The sequence below is a fragment of the Podarcis erhardii genome (assembly GCF_964252035.2).
Source record: "Podarcis erhardii genome assembly, chromosome: 7".
NCBI classification, from domain to species: Eukaryota; Metazoa; Chordata; class Lepidosauria; order Squamata; family Lacertidae; genus Podarcis; species Podarcis erhardii.
This window is the reverse complement of record NC_138511.1, coordinates 8,805,214-8,829,815: the sequence shown is the minus strand read 5'-3', so window position 1 is coordinate 8,829,815 and position 24,602 is coordinate 8,805,214. Positions and strand designations below refer to the sequence as shown.

Genomic DNA, 24,602 nt, shown 5'->3' with positions numbered 1-24,602 from the left:
AATGCCTTGTCCATGTGATTTCTTTATAATCAGCTGAGGAACTTGTTCTGTGACCAAATTCGCCTGGTGTGATGAGTATTCTTAGCACTTCTTACCTTGTGATGTGTCTTTCAGAGTCCGGGGCACCAGGGTGATATTATTTATATCTGAATTTCATCCTGAAAGCCCATTTTACACTTCAGTGTCATGCTCTCTTTTGTATTCTGTTTGAATTCGCTGTTGCACAAATCAGCTGAAGCTCTTAAGCTCTTCCAAATCTCCTTTGAGTCTCAGTTGCCACGCAGCCTGAATAAATTTGCACAGCGGGACCTTTGAATGGGGTAGATTGGATTTGCTTCACCCAATTGCAGCCACCCGCCAGTGGGAGATTTTTTTTGGAGGGGGTGTCAAATGCAGCTCTGTGAAGTCTTGAGATGGGACTGCCCCCCATCCCCCCACAGAACTTGGCCTTCAAAGCTTCCTGATGGCCACACCAGAGATTATCTGGATATTCTGGTGTATAATTAATGGCACAAGTGAGGTGTGGGGGGGAATGTGGGGACAGAGCTGGCCTCATTGAAGGACGAGGTATGCCAACAGAATCTGATGTCTGTTTGCTCAGGAATAAACCCCATGAAGTTTACTAAGTGATTTTAGGAATGCAGCCTTACTGTGGCTGGAGAGAGAGACCCTTGTGGATTAGAGGCTGATTTGTGGGGTGCTGTCATTGGCAAGGTCACACTTTTCTGCAAGTGGCATGACATTTGTAGGCACTTTGCATTTCCCTCAGTCTCAGGCCTGGGAACCCCTTTCCCCTCATGTGTCCGAAATTTCATAGAATCATAGAATCATAGAATCACAGAGTTGGAAGAGACCACAAGGGCCATCGAGTCCAACCCCCTGCCAAGCAGGAAACACCATCAGAGCACTCCTGACATATGGTTCTCAAGCCTCTGCTTAAAGACCTCCAAAGAAGGAAACTCCACCACACTCCTTGGCAGCAAATTCCACTGTCAAACAGCTCTTACTGTCAGGAAGTTCAGAAGCTGGGAAGCTTCTGAACTTGGAATTTGGAAGGCCAGAAGCTGGGGTGGGGACTGTCCTGCCTGCAAATGCAACCGATGGCTTCGGCCAACAAAGGTTGGCCCCTTTGGTCATCTTGATGACAGGCTTAGGGCTTGTCCACACTTCTCCTGTGCTTAGAATGTATTTCCCCCTTGTCCCACACTTTCTAAGCAAGGGTCCGAGCACCTTTCTGTTTGCGCTGCCTGGGAAAACCCATTCTTTAGCACTGAATTTCAGCAAATCCGATTGACATTTGTTCCGATTCAGCACCAAAGAGCGGGTTTTCCTGGAGGAAAGCGGTGGCACAAGCCAAAGTCTGGATGAGACATGGCCAGCTGAATAAAGGATGGCCTCCAAGTGCCACGAAACTGGCTTTCATTGTGAGAACGCAATTGATAACATGCAACTTTCAGGAAAAGAAATCAAAGGAAATTTAACTGTTTGCTGATGTATGAATACAGTGGTACCTTGGGTTACATACGCTTCAGGTTACAGACGCTTCAGGTTACAGACTCTGCTAACCCAGAAATATTACCTCAGGTTAAGAACTTTGCTTCAGGATGAGAACAGAAATCATGCTCCAGCGGCGCGGCAGCAGCAGGAGGCCCCATTAGCTAAAGTGGTGCTTCAGGTTAAGAACAGTTTCAGGTTAAGAATGGACCTCCGGAATGAATTAAGTACTTAAACCGGGCTACCACTGTACTGGAAAAGGGGAATAATCAGTAAGGCTGTTGTGGGGGCAAAACAGTTTGTGGAAGTTCTGCCTTAATAATGTATCTGGTGGTCTTCCAGGTCCCACCAAAGGACAAATACCAACTCCTTCCAAAAAAAGGTCTAAGCTATTTGAAAAAATGAAGAAAAAATGACTGAAAAAAGTGGTGCAATTGACTTGCAACAAGCACACAGAGTGCGAACAAGACTGAGTGTATGTGGGGGGGGGCCTTGTTTAATTTCACTGCACACAGGTGGTGTAGTGACAATAAAGGTTTTATTTATTATTATTAATTATTATTACTATTTTGTTAAGAGCATCCGTGCTTCTGGTGGACAAGGGGCGCCCTCTGCTGGATGATCCACACAATGGCGCCTGGTCTTAAGCTATGTAGTGTTTTGATTACCTCTCCCCATTGCTCATCATTCAAATGACAGATCCGTCTCCACGCTCTCCCTGCGCTCGTTGCCCCCTGGTTCCTAGAACAGCCCCAGCATGAGCAGCCCAGCTTCCCCAGAGCTGGATTTGATGGTGTCATGCCTAAGAATTGAAGGCATAGGAGAGCAACCTGGAGAAGAATTTGCCGAATAAAGTTGGGGCGAGAAAGCAACCCTGTTTCACACGGCTCTTTATATGGAAGGCATTTGAGGATGAGCTGCCATACTGGACAGTGCCATCCATGTTCTCATGGAAGGGACACAAACACCTTGGTGCAACCATAGCAGTGACCAGAGGAGGCATGGCCGCTGGAAGGAGTGTAGAGAGACTAAGCATTGAGGTACAGTGGTGCCTCGCAAGGCGAAAAGAATCCGTTCCGCGAGTCTCTTCATCTAGTGGTTTTTTCGTCTTGCGAAGCAAGCCCATTGACGGCTTAGCAGATTAGTGCTATTAGCGGTTTAGCGGCTTTTAGCAGCTTAGCGGCTTAGCGGATAAGCAGATAAGCGGCTTAGCGGCTTAGAAAAAGGGGGGGGAGGGAAAAACCCCCGCAGGAACTCGCAAGACATTTTCGTCTTGCGAAGCAAGCCCATAGGAAATTTGTTTTGCGAAGCGCCTCCAAAACGGAAAACTCTTTCGTCTAGCGGGTTTTCCGTCTTGCGAGGCATTCGTCTTGCGGGGCAGCACTGTTCATCTACAGCAGCACAACCGGACACCCAGCTGCAACAAAACATGTCTCTCCTCCATCGGTCTCTATAGCCACAACAGATGCTGTAACACTTCCAACAGTTTGACTTCATCCCTGATGGCGAACTCCTAAAGAATAAGAATAAGAATAAGAATAAGAATAAGAATAAGAATAAGAATAAGAATAAGAATAAGAATAAGAATAATTTATGATTTGTACCCCGCCCATCTGGCTGGGTCTCCTCAGCCACTCTGGGCGGCTTCCAACAAAGATTAAAAATACATTAAAATATCACACATTAAAAACTTCCCTGAACAGGGCTGCCTTCAGATGTCTTCTAAATGTCAGGTAGTTCTTTATCTCTTTGACATCTGGTGGGAGGGCATTCCACAGGGCGGGTGCCACTACTGAGAAGGCCCTCTGCCTGGTTCCCTGTAGCTTTGATTTTCGTAATAAGGGAACCACCAGAAGGCCCTCGGCCCTGGACCTCAGTGTCTGGGCAGAACGATGGGGGTGGAGATGCTCCTTCAGGTATACAGGAGCGAGGCCATTTAGGGCTTTAAAGGTCAACACCATACTTTGAATTGTGCTCGGAAATGTACTGGGAGCCAATGTAGGTCTTTCAAGACCGGTGTTATATGGTCCCGGCGGCCACTCCCAGTCACCAGTCTAGCTGCTGCATTCTGGATTAGTTGTAGTTTCCAAGTCACCTTCAAAGGTAGCCCCACGTAGAGCGAATTGCAGTAGTCTAAGTGGGAGATAACTAGAGCATGCACCACTCTGGCCAGACAGTCCGTGGGCAGAACAGTCCCGAGACTGACAGTTGCTAACCATACGTAAGAATTAAATATCTGCAACAGAATAGTAAATCCCCACAAAAAACTAACCAGCAATATAATGAAACAGAGGAAATAAATGGCCGATTTGTTTGTGTATCTGCAACAGGGTTTGTTCCTGGTAGATTCCAGGAATGTCTTAAGTCTGGTCCCTGGCTTCCCGTAAGGACATAGGAAGAGCCTCCTGGATCAGGCCAGCCTAGTTCAGTATCCTGTTCTCACAGTGGCCAACCTTCTCCCGTCCTCTGGTTTCTTTTTCTTTTTTTAAAATAATATTTATTAGCAGTTTAAAGATTACAAAAGAAAAGAAAAAGAATTAAACAATACAATGCAATACAATACAAGAAATACAGAATACAGAAAAAATAAAAACAGTTAAAAATAAATCCCTCTTTCTATGTCTTACAATTCATTTACTTGTTTCCATGACTCCCTCACACCTCCCTTTTTTGTTTTCCTGTTCGAATAGTTAATTCAGCAAATCCTTTCCCTCTTTATTTTATCTTAGCTCTTTATCTTAACATGTTATAACATTATATTTTCATCTATTATCAATCCATTTTTACATATTCCTTTTTAACCTTATTACTAAAACCGCTTCGTTTCATTCCGACAACATATTAACATTCATTAATTTTACAATATTTCTGTAAATAATCTTTAAATTTCTTCCAATCTTCTTCCACCAACTCTTCTCCCTGGTCTCGGATTATGCCAGTCATTTCCGCCAGTTCCTTATAGTCCATTACTTTCATCTGCCATTCTTCCAGGGTGAGTAGATATTGTGTCTTCCAATACTTTGCAATTAGTATTCTTGCTGCTGTTGTGGCGTACATCAATAAAGTTCTATCCTTCTTTAACACCAATTGGCCGACCATGCCCAGGAGAAAGGCCTCTGGTTTCTTCAGAAAGGTATATTTAAATACCTTTTTCATTTCATTATATATCATCTCCCAGAAAGCCTTAATCCTTGGGCACGTCCACCAAAGGTGAAAGAATGTACCTTCATTGTCTTTACATTTCCAACATTTATTATCGGGCAAATGGTAAATTTTTGCAAGCTTGACTGTCAGCTTTACTGGATGTCCAGGAGTTCTAGTGTTATGAGAGACGGAGAAAAACTCTCTCCACTCTCTCCACTCTCGCCATGTCCTGCACGATTTTATGAATGTCTATCATGTCACTTGGGACGCGGGTGGTGCTGTGGGTTAAACCACAGAGCCTAGGGCTTGCCGATCAGAAGGTCGGCAATTCAAATCCCCGCGACAGGGTGAGCTCCCGTTGCTCGGTCCCAGCTCCTGCCAACATCAAAGTGCAAGTAGATAAATAGGCACCACTCCGGCGGGAAGGTAAACGGCGTTTCTGTGCGCTGCTCTGGTTGGCCAGAAGTGGCTTAGTCATGCTGGCCACATGATCCGGAAGCTGTACGCCAGCTCCCTTGGCCAATAAAGTGAGATGAGCGCCGCAACCCCAGAGTCAGCCACGACTGGACCTAATGGTCAGGGGTCCGTTTACCCTTTACCTTTTTATCATGTAACTGCATAGAACAGGGGTCAGCAAACTTTTCCAGCAGGGGGCCAGTCCACTGTCCCTCAGACTTTGTGGTGGGCCGGACTATATTTTTTTTGGGGGGTGGTGGTGGAAATGAACTATATTTTGGAGGGGGGAAATGAACGAATTCCCCACAAATTACCCAGAGATGCATTTTTAAATAAAAGCACACATTCTACTCATGTAAAAAACACCAGGCAGGCCCCACAAATAACCCAGAGACACATTTTAAATAAAAACACACATTTTAACTAAAAGCACACATTCTACTCATGTAGAAACACCAGGCAGGCCCCACAAATAACCCAGAGATGCATTTAAAATAAAAGGACACATTCTACTCATGTAAAAACACGCTGATTCCCAGACTGTCCACGGGCCGGATTGAGAAGGTGATTGGGCCGGATCTGGCCCCCGGGCCTTAGGTTGCCTACCCATGGCATAGAATCGTTTTAGAGGTGGAAGGGACCCCAAGGGTCATCTAGTCCTACCCCCTGCAATGCAAGAATGACTCCCCTTTTCTCTAACCTGAAATGCCCCAAACGCTGTAACCTTTCAGGAGAGTCCAGCCCCTTTATCGCTTTGGTTGCCCTTTCCCGAGCCTGTCCCCACTCTCTCACATCCCTTTGGCAGCGAGAACCGCGTGCAGCCTTCCCAATGCGGTCGCGCCATAGGTTTATGGTGTATATAGATCGCCTTATGATCCCAGGATCGCTGGCATGAAACTGCGAGGAACGAGAGAGGGAGAGGTCCGGCGTGTGTGTGCGTTCGAAAGCGCCTGGCGCGCTTCTCCTGCGAGCTGCAAATGCGCGCATCTTGCAGAGAGCCCTTTGCAGGATCCCACCCCTTCTCTCCCCACCCCAATCAGGTCCGGGAGGGGTCCGCCTGCAGCTGGGATGGCTGCCTGGGAGCAAGAAGAGGACGGGGAGGTGGTGTTTGTGTTTGGTGGGGGGAGAGGCTAAAAATACGCACCGGCAGGAGGAGCAAAGTCCCCGGCAGGGGAGCGCAGTCGTGGCGGGGAGGCGGGGGCGCTGGCCAGCCTGAGCGAGCGGGGCAGCCCTCCAAGCCCAGGCACAGCAAGGGGGGGCCGGGAGGCTATGGGCTGGCGGGGGGCGGGAGGAGGAGGGCCATCAGCTGGGCCGGGCTGATAGCCTATCTCCCGGGTAAAAGGGAGCAGGCCGCCTCCTCGCCTCCTCCTCCTCCGCGCCAGCCGCTGTCAGATGATGGGCAGCATCGCCAGGGAGCCCGCCGACGGAGCCATGGAGCCCCGCGCCGAGCTGAGCGCCCCCGAGACGCGCGCCCCCGTCAAGCGGGACTACCATCACCGGTAAGGGGGCAGGCGTGGGGAGGCGCTGCTACCTCCAGACCTAGGGAGAGCAAGCTGGGCGGCATCCGTCGAACCGGAGAGCTGGAAGGGGGACCCCAAAGGTCATCCAGCCCAACCCCCTTGCAAGGCAGCGATCACAGCTCAAGACTCCCGGGCAGATGGCCAGCCAAGCAAGGAGAGTCCGCTACCTTCTTAGGGAGCCCAGGGCCGAGAGGCTGCTGCCAGCTGCTCTGCAGAGTTGGGGGGCTGGAAAAGGAGGCTGCGGGCTCCCCCTCTGAGCGCGTGGGGCAAGGGAGTGTTTGTGAGCGAGATCTCTTGGCAGCGGCTGTGATGTTTGTTTATCCAGTGGCAGGGAGTTCCTCTGGTCCCCTTTGAGGATGTGGGGGCTTGTTGGGCAGGGGTGGGGGAATATGTCTCTCTTCAGCTGAATATGGTGCGTGGGGGGGGGCAATGAAGAAAGTGGATTACTGAGGGGAGCAGCGCAGCTCCTGCCTCGTCCACCTGCACTCCGAGATATACAATGGTTGCTGATATAATCCCTGGCAAAGCTCAAGGTGTTACTTAACAGCCTTTTTACCTGTTACTTAACCAGTTTACCTGCAAGATCACCTCACCCCATAAACACCTAATTTGTCTGCTTCCATCAGCGGAACTGACTCTGCCACATAAGACCTAAATACTCTAGATTTTAGGGTGACAGCACACTCACTTTGGAACTCCCTGCCTCTTGACTGCGCTCTTTCGGTTGCCTGCTAAAATCATTTCCCTTAGGACAAGCCTACCCAGGTGTTCAGAAAGCTGATGCTAGTCTTAATCGGTTTTTAGTCCATTGCCATTTTAATGTTACGGATGTCTTAAATTATTATTGCTAATTTTTCTTGGCGATAATTTTATTGCTTTATCTTTTTTGTGAACCGCTTGGAGGTTTCTCCTTTACAATCAAGTAGGGTAAAAATGAAATAAATGAGTGTTTCTGGGGACGGGTGAGGAGCAAGGCCCTTCCTGTTCACAGAAAGAAGCTTTGCTGCATCCAAATTGGCCTCTCTTCCACTTCAGGGTTCATTTCCATCTCAAAAGCGCTTTCTGCTCTAATAACTTGTATTGTCTCCCCCCACAGTCCTCCTCCTCCTCCTCTCCTGGCAAGGCTTTCCCTTGCTTTCTCCTCCTGCTGGCTCTTTGGGGCCAGGACTACCCGCTCCCCCCCCCAGGACAATGTCAGCAGGGACGCTGCCCTGAAGGCAGAGGACCCAAAGGCCAGGAAGACTGGTGGAGAATGGGGTACCCCTGGAGGGCAGTCAGTCCTGAACTGCCAAACAGCATTGCAGGCCCAGAATCTCAAAGTGGGGGAGATAGGAGGGGAAGGAATTTTCCTTTGGGGTGCTCCTGTATTATTATTATTGTTGTTGTTGTTGTTGTTTATTTTAATTTCTGTTATTTTATTTATATCCCACCTTTTTCTCCACAGAGCTCAAGGGGCATTTATTTATTTTTTAATATAAATTTTTATTAGTTTCTATTTAACATACCATTTTCAACAGTAATTAAACATATTTTTACATCTTATTCAGTTTTTTTTTACTTCCATCAGTCCTGTCTGAAAATTTCCCCATCTAATCTCTTAGTATACATTTCTTATTTTCTCTGTTACATTTAAAACTCATAACCAATATCTCTGTTCTTTATCTACTTTGTAGCGCTTCATATATTCCTTCTTCCAAAACTTCTTGTAGTCCTACTAGTGTAATTTGTTGGTTACAATTGCTTTTCAAATCGCCCATATACTTCTTCCAATCTTCTGTAAATCTCTGGTCCCGCAGGTTTCGAATCCTTCCTGTCATTTTGTCCAATTCTGCATAGTCCATTAATTTCGTCTGCCATTCTCCTTTCGTCGGAATTTCTTCTTGTTTCCTCAAGGGGGCATTTAATCCCCCACAACAACCCTGTGAGGTAGGTTAGGCTGAGAGGCAGTAAGGGACTGCTCCAGGTCATATTCAGTGGGCTCTGTGGCTGAGTGGGGAGTTGCACGCTGGTCCCCTGGGTCCTAGTCCAACACTCTAACCACTATGCCATGCTGTCCCTCAGCAACAATGGTGCCTCCTCCCGGCACTGGCAGCTGAATATGCAGCCTAGTTGGGGGTGTCAAAAGATCCCTCCTGAAGACCTTCTGTGGCAAAGGTATTACTGGGCCTTTGTGACATCTCCTTTCTTTATTCCTTTTTTAAAAAATTTAAATTAATTTTCCAAAAATTCAAAAACAAACAGACATACAAACATACAGACATCCTGTTTCAATCTTGGTAACATTATTAAGTGACTTCCTCAAATCCCCTTGATTGAATTTCATTATACAGTGGTACCTTGGGTTACATACGCTTCAGGTTACAGACTCTGCTAACCCAGAAATAGTGCTTCAGGTTAAGAACTTTGCTTCAGGATGAGAACAGAAATCGTACTCCAGCAGCGCGGCAGCAGCAAGAGGCCCCATTAGCTAAAGTGGTGCTTCAGGTTAAGAACAGTTTCAGGTTAAGTACGGACCTCCAGAACGAATTAAGTACTTAACCTGAGGTACCACTGTATATCATTTTAACAGTTTTGCAAAATCAATTTTCTCAAAAAATTCACTTGATCACTTAACATCTTTCGTTCTTTCTAATTTAGCTTTAAACATCTTAAATCTTATCCTTACATATTTCAATCCTAAGCCTATCTAATATTTGCAAGCTTTTCCAATTAAGTTATCTTGACATATTTAGCTAAATAGTCTTTAAATTTCTTCCATTCTTCCTGGTACTCCTCCTCCTTCTGGTCGCGGACTCTTCCAGTCAGGTCGGCCAGCTCCAGAAAAATCCATCATCTTTATCTGCCATGTGACATCTCCTTTCAACCGCCAGTAAGGAACCCCGATCAGCCTCATCTGCATTCCAAGAGGGGTTTGGTTCAGTTCTGGGTCAGGGAAGCTTGGGAACTTGAGGACACTTTCCTCGCTTCCTTCAGATTCCGCTCACCTTCTGTTGGCGTGGAGGGTGGGCGAGACCCTGCCCTCATGGCTTTTCCTGCTTCCCTGTTTCACCTGTGGCTGCCTGTGGGGGGCCTGGTCCGTCAGGGCATAATGGGGCACTGCCAGCTTCCTACTTTTGACCAGGTGACCCCGGGGGTCCCTTCCAACTCTAGGTAAAGGTAAAGGGACCCCTGGCCATTAGGTCCAGGTGTGGCCAACTCTGGGGTTGCGGCGCTCATCTCACTTTATTGGCCGAGGGAGCCGGCGTACAGCTTCCGGGTCATGTGGCCAGCATGACTAAGCCGCTTCTGGCGGACCACAGCAGCGCACGGAAACGTCGTTTACCTTCCCGCTGGAGTGGTACCTATTTATCTACTTGCACTTTGACATGCTTTCAAACTGCTAGGTTGGCAGGAGCTGGGACCGAGCAACGGGAGCTCACCCCGTCGCAGGGATTCCAACCGCCAACCTTCTGATCAGCAAGCCCTAGGCTCTGTGCATAGCGCCACCCACAGCGCCACCCGTGTCCCATTTCAGTTGGTAATTTTTTATTAATTGTCAAGGAAGGACATACAAAATTATGCCAAACACACTGTTATCAAAACAGGATCTGATGACAATATTCTAGTCCATGAAGCATTGTTGAACAAATGGCCACTTTTTGGAGCAGGAACCTATTGAACTTAAAATGATACATAGCAAGGAAGCTGTGAAATTTGGGAGGGCCACAGCTCAGTGGCAAGACCATCCTCTTGGCACCTGCGCAGGTTCAGTCCCTGCAATCTGCAGGTCGGACTGGGAGAGGCCCCTTTCTGAAACCCTGGAGAGAGGTTGCCCGTTTGGAGCAGCACAGGAAGACCACCCTGAAACCAATTTGACTCCCAAACTGACCAAATGTTTTCTCTGCAAGGAGGGAGGGGGTGAGCGAACCTTCCCATTGTCTCAGGAATTGAGTAATCAGCATTTTAATGGGTGACAGACTATCAGGAAAGGCAATCAGATAACCTGGCAAACAGGAAAAACAATATTCAAATTTCTGTTTTAGACCACCTTTTCTGTGATGTAAAAGGGACCCAGGTGGTGCTGTGGGTTAAACCACAGAGCCTAGGACTTGCCGATCAGAAGGTCGGCGGTTCGAATCCCCGTGATGGGGTGAGCTCCCGTTGCTCGGTCCCTGCTCCTGCCAACCTGGCAGTTCAAAAGCACGTCAAAGTGCAAGTAGATAAATAGGTACCACTCCAGCAGGTAAGCTATATGGACCAAAGGTCTAATTCAGTATAAAGCAACTTCTTGTGGCTTTAAAAGGAGGTAAGACAAATTCATGGAGGAGAGAGCTATCGAGGGCTACTAGCCATGTTGGCCTCCACAGTCAGAGGCAGCAATGCTTCTGAAAGCCAGTTGTTGCAAACCACAGGAGGAGAGAGGGCTCTTGTATTCAAATCCTGCATGCAGGTTTCCCACTGGGTGGCCACTGTGGGAACACGGTGCTGAGCTTTGGTCTGATCCAGCAACCTCTTCTGATGCTCTTTTTTTAAAAAAATTATTACTAACATATAAAACACATACATATATATTTACACAATACACGTACACAACACACTACCTTACTTTCATAACATAAAACATACCTACATTACTCTATATAATACCTACCTACACTGTACATTTCAACATACAGTGGTACCTCAGGTTACATACGCTTCAGGTTACAGACTCCACTAACCCAGAAATAGTGCTTCAGGTTAAGAACTTTGCTTCAGGATGAGAACAGAAATCGTGCTCCAGCGGCACATCGGCAGCAGAAGGCCCTATTAGCTAAAGTGGTGCTTCAGGTTAAGAACAGTTTCAGGTTAAGTACGGACCTCCAGAACGAATTAAGTACTTAACCTGAGGTACCACTGTACCTACACTCCTACCCCACACGGACACCCACCAAGTGACTTGACTTCCAGCCGTTCTTGTTACGCTACTTTATTTTTCCAACTGGCTTAAACACATTTCATTATTTCTTTAATCTCTTCTTCTATCTTGACTTTAGTCTCCTTTCGGTCTAATAATTTTCTGGATTCACTCAGTATCTGTCAGAAATTCTACTTTTTCCACAAATTTTTTTGATGTATTCCTTAAAGATAGCCCACTCCTTATTCACTTTTTGCACAATATCTTCTCTTATCCTCCCTGTTAGTTTGGCAATATGGAAGTATTCCATCATTTTAGATAACCAGTCTGTTTTCGTTGGGACGCTGCTGCTTTTCCAATTTTTGGCAGTCAGTAACCTTGCCGGCGTAGTTGCATACATACCGTATTTTTTGCTCTATAAGACGCACCAGACCATAAGACGCACCTAGTTTTTGGAGGAGGAAAACAAGAAAAAAAAATTCTGAATCTCAGAAGCCAGAACAGCAAGCAGAATCGCTGCGCAGTGAAAGCAGCGATCCTTCTTGCTGTTCTGGCTTCTGGGATAGCTGCGCAGCCTGCATTCGCTTCGTAAGACACACACACATTTCCCCTTACTTTTTAGGAGGGAAAAAGTGAGTCTTATAGAGCAAAAAAATACGGTAAATGTTGGTCTGACCATTCTTTCTATTTCCTCTGACATGATACCTAGGAGAAAGGATTCTTGGTTTTTCCCCCAAATGAAAATCTAAGCATCTTTCTCGGTTCGTTATAGATATTTTCCCAGAATCCCACTATCCCAGAATCCCACTATCAGTATCTTCTGATGATGTTATGTACGGTAAGCGTGAGCCATGGAAATTGCAAGGTCAGCTCTGGGAGCTGTAGGTAAAGAGGTGTCCTGCCAGAGTCAGGACTATTTGCACTGGCTCAAAGCAAACAGGAGGGTCTCTCACCTTTGGCCGGGGCCTCCGCTCATCCTACCAGGATGGGTTCTGGCTACACACCTCCTTCCTGGCCTCTCCTGGCGGACCTTGCTTTGGCAAGAGAGGGATCCGTCCCCAAGGGAGGAAAGGTTGCCCTCCTGTGTGGGCACTGCCTGAGGCCATTACATCAGCCGGCGCTGGGGGCAGCGGCCAGGGGACCCTTTCCAAACTCTGATAGGGAAGCTAAAATCACCACTTATGATGCAAGGCTCTGACGCACGCGCTGAGGTCAGGGCCCTCCCTTGGCCGCTCAAGGCCTTTCTACAGGGTCCTGCTGGGCTTCTCCAGAGTAAGCAGCTAACACCTCCTTGGGACAGGGTGGACAGGACGAATTGCTGCATTCCCAGGGGTTGGACCAAATGACTTCTTGTTGTAAACAATACCTGCCCTTCTTCCCTTATGGGGTATCCAAGAGCCCATATAGAGTCCTTAAGTGGGTTCCCTATCGGTAGGAGAAAATAACACAGGCCAACCAGAGACTATTGAGAAGCAAAGCAGCTAGTAAGCCTGATCTTTATTGATCTGTTGCAACAGGGTGCTCCTCTCACATGCAGGAAAATGGAGGAGGACCCAGAACCAAGGTGTGCCTGTCCTTATATAGACATTTTAAATTCCCTGCCCTGGAGCTCAAGACCACCCCTCCATGCATCATACCTACATCACAGAAGGGGTGTAACCCAAGACCACCCCCCACAAACATCATCCCTACATCACAGAAAAGGCGGTCTACAACAGAAATTTGAATGTTGTTGTTTTTCCTGTCTGCCAGGTTATCTGATAATGCCTTATCTGATTGCCTTTCCTGGTAGTCTGGCCATTCCTTTGAGATGGTGATTACCCAATTCCTGAGACAATGGGAAGGTTCGCTCACCCCCTCCCTCCTTGCAGAGAAAACATTTGGTCAGCTTGGGAGTCAAAATGGTTTCAGGGCGGTCTTCCTGTGCTGCTCCAGACATGTGGTCCACATTAGCTATCATAGCTGTCAACGTTTCCCTATTTTTAAGGGAAATTCCCTTATTCCGAATAGGATTCCTCGCAAGAAAAGGGAAAAGTTGACAGCTATGATATCTATGTACGTGCTTGGTTGGTACATTTATGAACATTTATTATATATATAAGACCTATATTTTTTTTTATTGCACTTCTTTCAAATGCTACGATTCTACGATTCTTCACCACTAGCATTTCGTGGCTGGCCACAGGGCCTTAATGGCAGGCTTTGTGCTTGGACGTGGCTGCGTCTCCCCAGTTAAGGAGCTGGCAAGCAGCCTCTGGCAGGCACTGACTCCTTCCCTACAAAGCGGTCAGCTCCCTCCCTCCTTCCCTTGCTCATTCAAGGAATCTGCTTGAAGTCTTCCAACCAGGCCACATTGCATTTAATGTAGAACTTGGAAGCTCCTTTGGAAGAATGTGAGTGTGAGTTCTGCTTGGCCGTTTTGTTAGCAAGGAAGATTGGTTTCTAGACCTCATGGTGAGAGTGGGAAGCCCTCCACCAAAGGCAAGGTTGGTTTCAGCTTGTGAAGGGGTGGTGTGGGAATTTAAGCAGTTAGGTAAAGGAACCCCTGACTGTTAGGTCCAGTCATGACCGACTCTGGGGTTGCGACGTTCATCTCGCTTTATTGGCCGAGGGAGCCGGCGTACAGCTTCTGGGTCATGTGGCCAGCATGACTAAGCCGCTTCTGGCGAATCAGAGCAGCGCACGGAAACGCCGTTTATCTTCCCGCTGGAGTGGTACCTATTTATCTACTTGCACTTTGACGTGCTTTTGAACTGCTAGGTTGGCAGGAGCAGGGACCGAGCAACAGGAGCTCACCCCGTCACGGGGATTCGAACCACCGACCTTCTGATCTGCAAGCCCTAGGCTGTGGTTTAGACCACAGCGCCACCTGTGTCCCACAGCAATTAGGGATGCTCAAAAAAGGCTTCAGGGAACACATTGCTGAAAACATTAAGACCACCGACCAGAAGCTCTTTAAATATATTAGCAGCAGGAAACCATCTAGGGAGGCAGTTGGATGACAAGGGAGTCAAAGGAGGATAAGGAAATTGCAGAGACGCTGAATGAGTTACTTGCATCAGTCTTCATAATGCAAGATGTTGGACATACCCCAGGGCCTGAACTAACTTTTGCAGAAGGTGAGTCCTGGAAAGACAGATAGTAGTGAGGAGGAGAGGTCAGGTTCTAGGCCTAGTAGTCATTAAGTCTTCTTGTGCTTGAATCCTGCAAGCTGGTTTCCCACAGGTTGGCCACTGTGAGAACAGGATGCTGGAATAGTTGGGTCCTTGGCTTGATCCAGCAGGCTGTTCCTCTCTCCAAAGAACCCAGGAGGTAGTTGTCAGGACCGGAAGCCCACATCAGGGTGGTGTGGGAAGGGGTGTTCTCACCAAGAAGGATGCTGATGAGTGGATGGCCTTTTCCTGTTCAAGAAAATGACCTTTGCCACCCCGGAATATTGACCCAGCCAGCTGCAGCAACCTGGCCTCCAAACAAGCCACAGGCACTTCCAGATGCAGTGATTATTGGGCACTCATCCTGATTAAGGACACCTCTTCCCATATGAACCTACCCGGTCCCCCTGAGATCATCTTCTGAAACCCTCCTTTGTGTGCCTCCTCCTCAAGAGGTCCGGAGGGTGGCAACATGAGAACGGGGCCTTCTCTGCAGTGGCTCCCTGTCTGTGGAATGATCTCCCCAGGAAGTTCGCCTGGCACCTTCATGATACACCTTTAGGTACTAGGCAAAAACATTCCTTTTTAACTAGGTTGATTTGATTGACATCCCATGCCCTTTTAAAATGTTTTTTTTTTGGGGGGGGGTGTTATTGGGTTGCTGTTTTTATTTCGATTATGCATTTTGTGGTTTTATATTTTGATTTTGCTCTGTGAACCGCCCTGAGACCCCCAGGTATAGGGCAGCATATAAATAATAATAATAATAATAATAATAATAATAATAATAATAATAATAATTGTTATGTACTGAAGTTCTCACCCTGGGCCAGCAGGGAGATACTGTAGATAGTTTTCATTCAGGTCCACATATGCAAATAAGGGATTGAAAGTGACGTTCAGTGATTGCATAGTTACAGAAAATGGTTACAGTTACGTTGTACTGGAGCTCTATATAAGCAGGCTGACTGAACCCTTCAGTTCTGTTCTGGCCTGTGAATAAACAAGAGCTGTTTGAAGAATCGCTGTGTCATCTGATATGTTCACCCACAACTTAACACTGGCGACGAAGGTGGGATCGATGGACATCAGAGCACAGCCAGATGCGGCCACCCTCTGAGCTGAGCTGAATCACTGAGCTGAAACACCGAGCGAAATAATAATAATAATAATAATAATAATAATAATAATAATAATAATAATAATAATAATAATAATAGCATATTCTGGATCAGGCCAGCATCCTGCTCTCATGGTGGCCAGCCAGTTGCCCATTGTGGGAAACTCACAAACCTGATCCAACAGAGGCCTGTCTTCTGCTCTTGGTACTCTAACTTGCCAACTCCAAGAGGGAGTTTGCCACTTGGGTTGCAAGCGCTGGGCAAGTTTGTGGCTCCTCCTGGCCACTCTGTGCAGGGTGTGGAAATCTGCGCTGGTGGTCCTGGAGATTCACCTGGCAGAGTGAAAAGATAACTGCTGCTTCACCCATCCCTGTGGGCCTCTTCCTGAACTCTAGAGCCTCTGATGTATGTTGTCTACTCCTTCCGCCATAGCTGTCAACTGTCCCTTATTTGGCGGGAAAGTCCCTTATCCCAGCACCGTGTCCTGCTGCTGTCCCTTATTGATGATGTCCCTTAAATTTCCCGGGTTTCAAAGGAAGCAGCTCCTCTCCCTCCCTCCCTGCTGGCCAGGGAGGAGGGAGGCTCCAGCTGTGTTGCTTGGATGTGTTGCTCCCCCAATAAGGAGTCTAAGAACGACGGGGTGTGTGTGTGTGTGTGTGTGGAGCTTGCATGCCTTGTGCTGATCAAATCGGCCACGTTGCCTGGGGACTCGCCATTGCTCAGCGCTTCCCAGCGGAGAGGTGATGGTGGTTTTCCTTGCTGCACCCCCTTTGCCGGGTTGCTGCGCTGTGGGAACCACCGCTTGAGGCTCCGTTTGGCTGCTGGCTGGGCTTTCTGCCTTTGGCTTGGAGGGGCTCAGAAGTTGAACATACCTGTGCCCGGAAAATCCCTTATTTTGGCTGCTGATCCCTTATTCCCAAGGTTGCTGGTCCCTTATTTTCAAATCTGTAAGTTGACAGCTATGCCTTCGGCGCAGTGGGGAGACCCTCCGGGGGAGAAAACAGAAGCGTTTTGCCTAGGTGCCTTTGGACAGTTGGGCAATTGCAGAGCCCCAGTAATGATTCTCAGTATCATAAAACATAATTAGAAAATGCCTGGGATGCCTGTGGCAGAATCCTCGCTCAGTGTCAGGGAATGTGGGTGGGAAAGAGGAGCCCGCCTTTTCTGGAAGGCTGTGCGTGTATAAGGGCTGGCGGATGGATTAAAAACTCCTTTGCGAGCTGGTCTGGGTATCAAGATCTTGCATTGAGGAATCTTTCGATGAATGTTAGGTTCACGTGGGGTGTGTGTGTGCGTTAAACAGGGAAGGCTAAGTTTCATAGCTCATAAATCCCTGTAATGGGAAACCTGTTGACACAGCCTGCCCAGGAGCCCTGCTAATGTTACACAGCTACGCTTAGTCCCCTCCAGGCCAGCTCCCTCCTTCTCTGTGCATCAGCGATGCTGTGAGGCTCATCACACAGAGCCACCCAGGACCAGCAGCCACAAGTCAGGCCTGGGTGTGCAATAAGGTAAAGGTAAAGGGACCCCTGACCATTAGGTCCAGTCGTGACCGACTCTGGGGTTGCGCCGCTCATCTCGTTTTACTGGCCAAGGGAGCTGGCGTACAGCTTCCGGGTCATGTGGCCAGCAGGACTAAGCCGCTTCTGGCGAACCAGAGAAGTGCACGGAAACGCCGTTTACCTTCCCGCTGGAGCAGTACCTATTTATCTACTTGCACTTTGAGGTGCTTTCGAACTGCTAGGTTGGCAGGAGCAGGGACTGAGCAATGACAGCTCACCCCGTCGCCGGGATTCGAACCGCTGACCTTCTGATCGGCAAGTCCGAGGCTCTGTGGTTTAACCCACAGCGCCACCCGCGTCCCTGGGTGTGCAACAGGTGCAGTGGAAAAAATGGAAGCCTGAAGAAATGGGATGCATGGGGGTCTTCCAGGAAGATTGGGCCATCTATTCCAACCCCCTGACCTACAATTCGCACTCAGAACTCAGGGCTCTCCGTAGCCAAATGACCAAGTGTGACTTGGAGTAACAGGAAGATGGTTGGGCTTTCTCAATTTCAAAAGGACTCTGCATCAGTGAAGGCAGAGAGTGGAGTGTGTGTACCTTTCGAAAGAGGGTTTGGGCAGAAAACCTTCCATGACACTGCACCCCAGTTTCTTAGGTCCTTTCCAGACAAAGCACAGCCGATTAGATGGGACACCAAAATTGCCGGCAAGTCAGGGGGCAAATTGCGGCTCTTGGGAACCTCATGACACAGCCTCTCCTTTTCAGGATCTTTGTGAACCGGAGTCTGGCACTGGAAAAGATCAAATGTTTTGGCTTTGACATGGACTACACTCTCGCAAGTAAGTAAGAGGCCGCCAGAAAACAAGCTTGCTCCATCTTCCATGTGACACAAAGGAGACGGGGAACAGAGCCCTGTGCATTTTAAGCTAGGGAACCAGGTGATAAAAGTTGTGCCCCAAGATGCCCCAAAACTCTTGTTTTTATACTTTATTTTAACTTTTCCATTCTGAATCACTTTGAGCCATTTTTGTGAAAAAGCAAGTAATAAAGGGGATATACCGAGTCCTTGGGGGAGTTGGGTTGTCAAAGCCAACCCCCCATTTTTTTCTTCTTATAGCAAATACTAATACTAAATGGTTCCTCCCTGTTCAGGGGCAGTCTGCCTCTGAGTATAGAAGCAACAGGAGAAAGTTACCCCGGCTTGGGTTCTTCCAAGGACACCTGGCTACAGTTCTTGTCCACATTGCATAAATACTTCATTTTGATTGCTTTCTAAAATTTGCTTGTTTGTTTATTTATTATTTCATAAAATTTTTGCACCGCTTGCCTGTAGAAAACATCGAAGCAATTTCCAAAGAAGCCCCCAAACAAACAAAACACACACACACACAAAACACAACACTAAGAAAATTAACAATAATTGAAGACATTAAGTTAAAATAGTGATAGACTCAAAAATAATAATTGTTTAGGCTTGTTCATAATTCCATGACACAGAATAAAAGTAGAATCCAGTTGCTACTCCAATGACTCTAGAATATGCAAAGCAAGATGTTGAAAAAGAATTTGAGGATATTGACAAATGCAGAAGTGCAAATGGAAGTTTGCTTTATGCAACTAACATACTTAGCAGAAAAAGGTCCAAGCTTATAACGAATGGTTCCTTTAAAGTATCCTAAAACACGTTTCATTGCATTCCAATCTTGTATTGGCGTGGACATTTTTCTGCTAAGTACATTAGTTGCATTTGGTATGTCTGGCCTGGATATGTTTGCTAAATAAAGCAAACTTCGAATTGCACTTCTGTATTTGTCAATATCCTCAAATTCTTTTTCAACATCTTGCTTTGGATATTCTAGAGTCATTGGAGTAATGATTGCAAAGGGGGGAAAAGACCACCGGGCTGTATTTGATAGATGGGGCCCAATATTTCCTGAGTTTGCTTTGCAACTTTTTTGGGGGGGGGGGGCAGTCAGACCAGCCTGCAAAGATAAACCCAGGAAATGCCTCCTCCAAAGGGCCGGATTTAGGTCTGATGAGGCCCTAAGCTACTGAAGGTAATGGGGCCCTTTATATGTCCAGCTGTCCTTTGTCAACAACAAATTGTCGCTGTTTTTTGTGTTGAATATATATACTATATGGTAATTTATGGACCTAATAGGTATCTAAAGCCATTTGGACATAACAAAATATGTATTTTATCAAAGTAATTGTTGAACTGAAATACAATCAAGAAGTATATTAATAGTGAAATACACACTGTTGCTGTATGTAGGTTTTATTTTATTTGTTTTTTATCTTATATTTTGGAAATGTACATCCAGGGTTTTTTTTCCTTTAATTTTTTGGGGGGGCCCCAAGAGCGTGGGACCCTAAGCTATAGTTTCTTTAGCTTATCTGTAAATCCTGCACTGCTCCCCAAACTGCCTTTTGCCTCTGCAGTGTACAAATCTCCAGACTACGAGGAGCTGGCATTTGAGCTGCTGCTGGAGCGCTTGGTGTCCATTGGCTACCCCCACGAGATCCTGGAGTATAGATATGACCCCACTTTCCCCACCAGGTAAGGGAGCAGCGATGCCTTGGCAGCCCAGAGGTGGCCAGGGGGAAAGGACCCACGCTCCTCACCCACCCTCTCCTCTTCCTCAGGGGCCTCGTATTTGATGCCATGTATGGGAATTTGCTGAAGGTGGACTCCCACGGGAACCTGCTGGTCTGTGCCCACGGCTTCCGCTTCCTCAAAGGGTAGGTGACGTCCTCCAACACAAGCAGGACCACATAACACTGGGCCTGAGAGATCTGCATTGGCTCCCAGTACGTTTCCAAGCACAATTCAAAGTGTTGGTGTTGACATTTAAAGCCCTAAACAGCCTCGGTCCTGAATACCTGAAGGAGCATCTCCACCCACATCGTTCAGCCCAGACACTGAGGTCCGGCTCCGAGGGCCTTCTGGCGGTTCCCTCGCTGCGAGAAGTGAGGTTACAGGGAACCAGACAGAGGGCCTTCTCGGTAGTGGCCCCCGCCGTGTGGAACACCCTCCCTTCAGATGTGAAGGAAATAAGCAGCTATCTTATCTTTAAAAGACATCTGAAGGCAGCCCTGTTTAGGGAAGTTTTTAATATTTAATGCTGTATTGTTTTTTCTAAGACTTGATTGGGAGCCGCCCAGAGTGGCTGGGGAAACTCAGCCAGATGGGCGGGGTATAAATAATAAATTATTATTATTATTATATTTACTCTCCAGTCACCACCAGCTGTGGGCTTCTGCTGCTCCCCCAAGAAAAGCAGCCCTGGGAAGCCACAAGGAGAAGGTCCTCTTATGTCTCTTGGGATGGGGGGGGGGGGACACACGGACAAATAGACTTTCCTTCCTCGGGGGTTTTTAAGAAGACCATCTGCATGGAGTCTTTAGCTGTGGTTCCTGCATTGCAGGGGTTGGACTGGATGACCTTTGTGGGTCCCTTCTGATTCTGTGATTCCAAAACATAAAAACAAAGAAGGTCCTTACGAACCTTCGGACCTCCTTCCCTCCCTCCATGGGTTCCATTTCCAAAAATGTAAACTTTTTCCCTGCATCTTTTACCGTTACCAATCTATTATATATAATGTTAATGTTTATTTTTTTTATTTTTTACCAACAACCAAACCACAAAGCTGTGAAGGGAGGCTTCATGCTGCCTATCGGAGCAGCCTCCCAATTCCTACTTGCGTGCAAGCAGGAGGGGGCAGGGATCGCTCAAGCAGCGCGATGCCTCCCCTCCCATCGGAGCAGCCCCAATCCCATTGTTACTTGTGTGCAAGCAGGAGGGGGCAGGGATCCCTCAGCTGGGAAGGGAGGCTTCCTGTTGCCTAACTGAGAGATCCCTGCCCCCTCCTGCTTGCACGCAAGTAGGAATTGGGAGGCTGCTCCGATAGGCAGCATGAAGCCTCCCTTCACAGCTTAGTTGCCGGGGTCAGGGAAGGTGGAGGCAGCCCAGAAGCTGCATCTTTGAGCCCCTGCACCACAATCATATGGGGACTTCTGAGCAGCTCCTGAAGCCAGCCAGAGCCAACTGCTCTGGGCTGCTGAGACGGCCGCTGCTGCGTTTCCCGGGGACATTAGATGAAATCCGGGGACGGAATTTGTCCGGGGACTTATTCACAAATCTGGGGACTGTCCCCGGGAAACGGGGACGTCTGGTAACCCTATCCTACAGGGCCAGAGCTGGCAGTCACCTTCTCAGGTGGGAGTAGCTGGTCTGACCTTGGTGGTGGCTTCATCCTGCCCCTTGGAAAGCTGTTTCACCTCCCCCCCTCTCCCCCCCCCAGCACATTCCTGCCTTGCATTGTTCTGATATCTGGGATGGTTCTTTGCCCTCTAGTGCACACAGGGCCAGGTGGGAAGGAGAAGGGACCCACGGCAAGGTCACTCCCTGCCCCCCTGTCTCCCCAGGGCTTCCCAAGCTCTGGGCATCCAAATCACCTGCCGGGCATTTGCTTGCTCTGAACCAAGAACCCTTCGAGGTGTGTCCAAAGGGACCATGCTCTCACAGTGGCTAGCCAGGGAGCCGGAATTCTGCAAGCAGGATTCGAACGCAAGAGCAACTCTCCCTGCTCCTGTGTTGCTGGTATTCAGGGGGGGGGAGGCAGAACACAGCTCTGGTGGCCGCCAGTAGCCCTCTCTACCATGAATTTGCCCAATCCAGGAGGCAGGATTGGGCCCCATATCTCCCCTCTGCTAGGGTCGGCCAGTTCAGATAATTGGTGTTGCTTTGCCTTTGAGTTTGCCCCCTTCTCTGCCAATTTCAATGTCTCTGCTGTTCTGAGAGCAGAACCAGCGCCCTCTTTGCCCTCCCTGCCAACAAGATGCCCCTGCTCTCCTTTTCTCCACAGAGATGCCCCCCCCTCTGTTTTTGTCCCTGGAACAGGCTGAGAATAGCTTTTGCAGGCGATCCAGCCTTCAGGAGGGGGAGGCTGCAGTTGGGGGGGGGGATAGTTCCCAGCTGCTGTCATGATGCTAAATCCTGCCCAGATGACTTTCCCTTTCCTATAGCGCGGATACTTCTGCTTCCCTAAGCCCCAGGCTTATTGTCCCCGGATCGCACCAGCTCTGGCGTCCCTCTTGATGCCACGGGGCACAGATCCCTCTTGCCTTAAACTAGGACAGGATTGGGCACCTGGGGGTGCAAGGAATTGGCAGAGAAACGGGGAGGCCCCAAATTAGACGCTGGTCTGAATGCAGGCAGAGCCTCCATCAGTTGGGGAAAGCTGGGCTGCAAGGAGGCCCAGCTGATCACTGGGAAACAGGAAGAGACAGTGTGGTGCAGTGGTTAAAGTGTCGGATTGTGACCTGGAGGACCAGGGTTCAGTTCCCCACTGAGTCACGAAGCTCACTGGGCGTGATCTTGGGGGTCAGTCCCTGCCCCTTGGTGCTACAGGGGAAAAGGTGGGATGGAAATAAATAAATAAACTTAAAAAGGCGATGACAGCCAAAGCGGAGGACTTTCTGCTGCCCCCCCCCGGCCACCCATGGTATGGACAGAGTGGCTGGGAAGACTTCTCCCCCCTTTCTCTTCTAAGAGCAGAACAGGGTTTCTGTGGGTCCAGAGCCAGCTTGTCACTCACCTGTCACTCACCTGGCATCAGGTGACATTAGGTGCAGGGCAGGTAAGGCACAGCTGCCAGGGAACCATCTGGCCACACAAGGATCGCCCCCCCCATCCCCATCACGGCTTTCAGCAAGGAGCAGAATGTCCACCTGATGGTTGACAAGTGACCCATAGGTCAGTGATTAACCAGAACCCTAAGGTACATCACTGCCAAATGACGGACAGGCTATTCAGGAGGTTTGCAAAACACATAATTTAATTTTCCGTCGCGGGGTTTAGAAAAATTCATGGAGGAGAATGTTATTATGTTACGTTATTATCTGTGATTATATATGATGATAAGGGACGCGGGTGGCACTGTGGGTTAAACCACAGAGCCTAGGGCTTGCCGATCAGAAGGTCGGTGGTTTGAATCCCCACAACGGGGTGAGCTCCCATTTCCCTGTCCCTGCTCCTGCCAACCTAGCAGTTCGAAAGCGCGTCAAACTGCAAGTAGATAAATAGGTACCACTCCGGCGGGAAGGTAAACGGCATTTCGGTGCGCTGCTTTGGTTCGCCAGAAGCGGCTTAGTCATGATGGCTCCCTCGGCCAATAAAGCGAGATGAGCGTCGCAACCCCAGAGTTGGTCACGACTGGACCAAACGGTCAGGGGTCCCTTTTATATATGATGATATTATTCTCCTCCATGAATTTATCTAAACCCCGTGGTGGAAAATTAAATTACATGCTGCCTGAACCCCCTGAGTAGCCTGTCCATCAATTTGGAGGGGTCGGGGATGAACTTCATTTTTTTTAATATATACTGCCCCATCCCAAAGGAGCCCAGAACAGCAAGACAGTCACAATGAAGTGTGTATGTATCTCTCTCTCTCTCTCTGTAATCTCTCCTGCTGGGGAGAATCTGCCTTTGTTCTCCCACCCAGTTTGAGGGTTTCTCATCGGGGCGCCTTGTGGGATGCTGGATTTACTGGGCCCCCTCTGGCCCAATCCAGCAGCCAGGCGGGCAGCGGTGAGCAATGGGCCCCCCGATTCACTTCTCCCTTTGTGCACAGCCTTACTCTCAAAACCTCTGAACGGAGGGGCAGGTTTGGGGGACCCAGTCTGCTGCTTCCTTCCAGCCCCCCTCACCTGCTTCCTCATTGCACCCCCCCTTATGCCTGTGTGCTGTCCCCTCCCCGCTTTTAGGGCTGAAATCTGGAATTATTACCCCAACAAGTTCATCCAGAGGGATGACATGAAGAGGTTCCACATCCTGAACACGTTATTCAACTTGACAGGTGAGTGCAGATGGGGGAGACAGCAGTTGATTAGCTGGTTAGCCGCTGGGGGGAGAAGTGGGTGCTACCATGGGACTGAAACCGCCTTGGTCATGCTGGTCAGTGATCTCTGGGCAGGCTAGGGACAGAAGTGTGAGCTGTTTCCTAGTTCTGCTGGATCTCTCAGCGGCCTTTGATACCATCGACCATAACATCTGGGGGCACTGTTATACAGTGGTTCCGCTCCTTCCTCCTGGACCGTGTCCAGAAAGTGGTGATGGAAGATGAGTGTTCAGACCCCCGGGCTCTCACTTTTGGGGTGCCTCAGGGTTCCGTCCTCTCCCCCATGCTTTTTAACATCTACACGAAGCTGCTGGGAGAGATCATCACGGGGTTTGGGCTAGATGTTCATCATTACAGTGGTACCTCAGGTTAAGTACTTAATTCGTTCCGGAGGTCCATTCTTAACCTGAAACTGTTCTTAACCTGAAGC

General features: G+C 48.4%; 1 protein-coding gene across 1 annotated transcript in view; it reads left to right on the top strand.

Moving 5' to 3' along the window:
* Positions 1–6,399: 6,399 nt before the first annotated feature.
* LOC309345427 (cytosolic purine 5'-nucleotidase-like) overlaps positions 6,400–24,602 on the top strand; it is a 41,636-nt gene continuing 23,433 nt past the window's right edge. Inside the window, exons 1-5 of the mRNA XM_081868481.1 lie at positions 6,400–6,593; positions 18,034–18,107; positions 19,711–19,828; positions 19,915–20,010; positions 24,039–24,130. Of these exons, the coding sequence (XP_081724607.1) occupies positions 6,487–6,593; positions 18,034–18,107; positions 19,711–19,828; positions 19,915–20,010; positions 24,039–24,130 (487 nt within the window). The 5' untranslated portion in view covers positions 6,400–6,486. The remainder of the gene's footprint in view (positions 6,594–18,033; positions 18,108–19,710; positions 19,829–19,914; positions 20,011–24,038; positions 24,131–24,602) is intronic.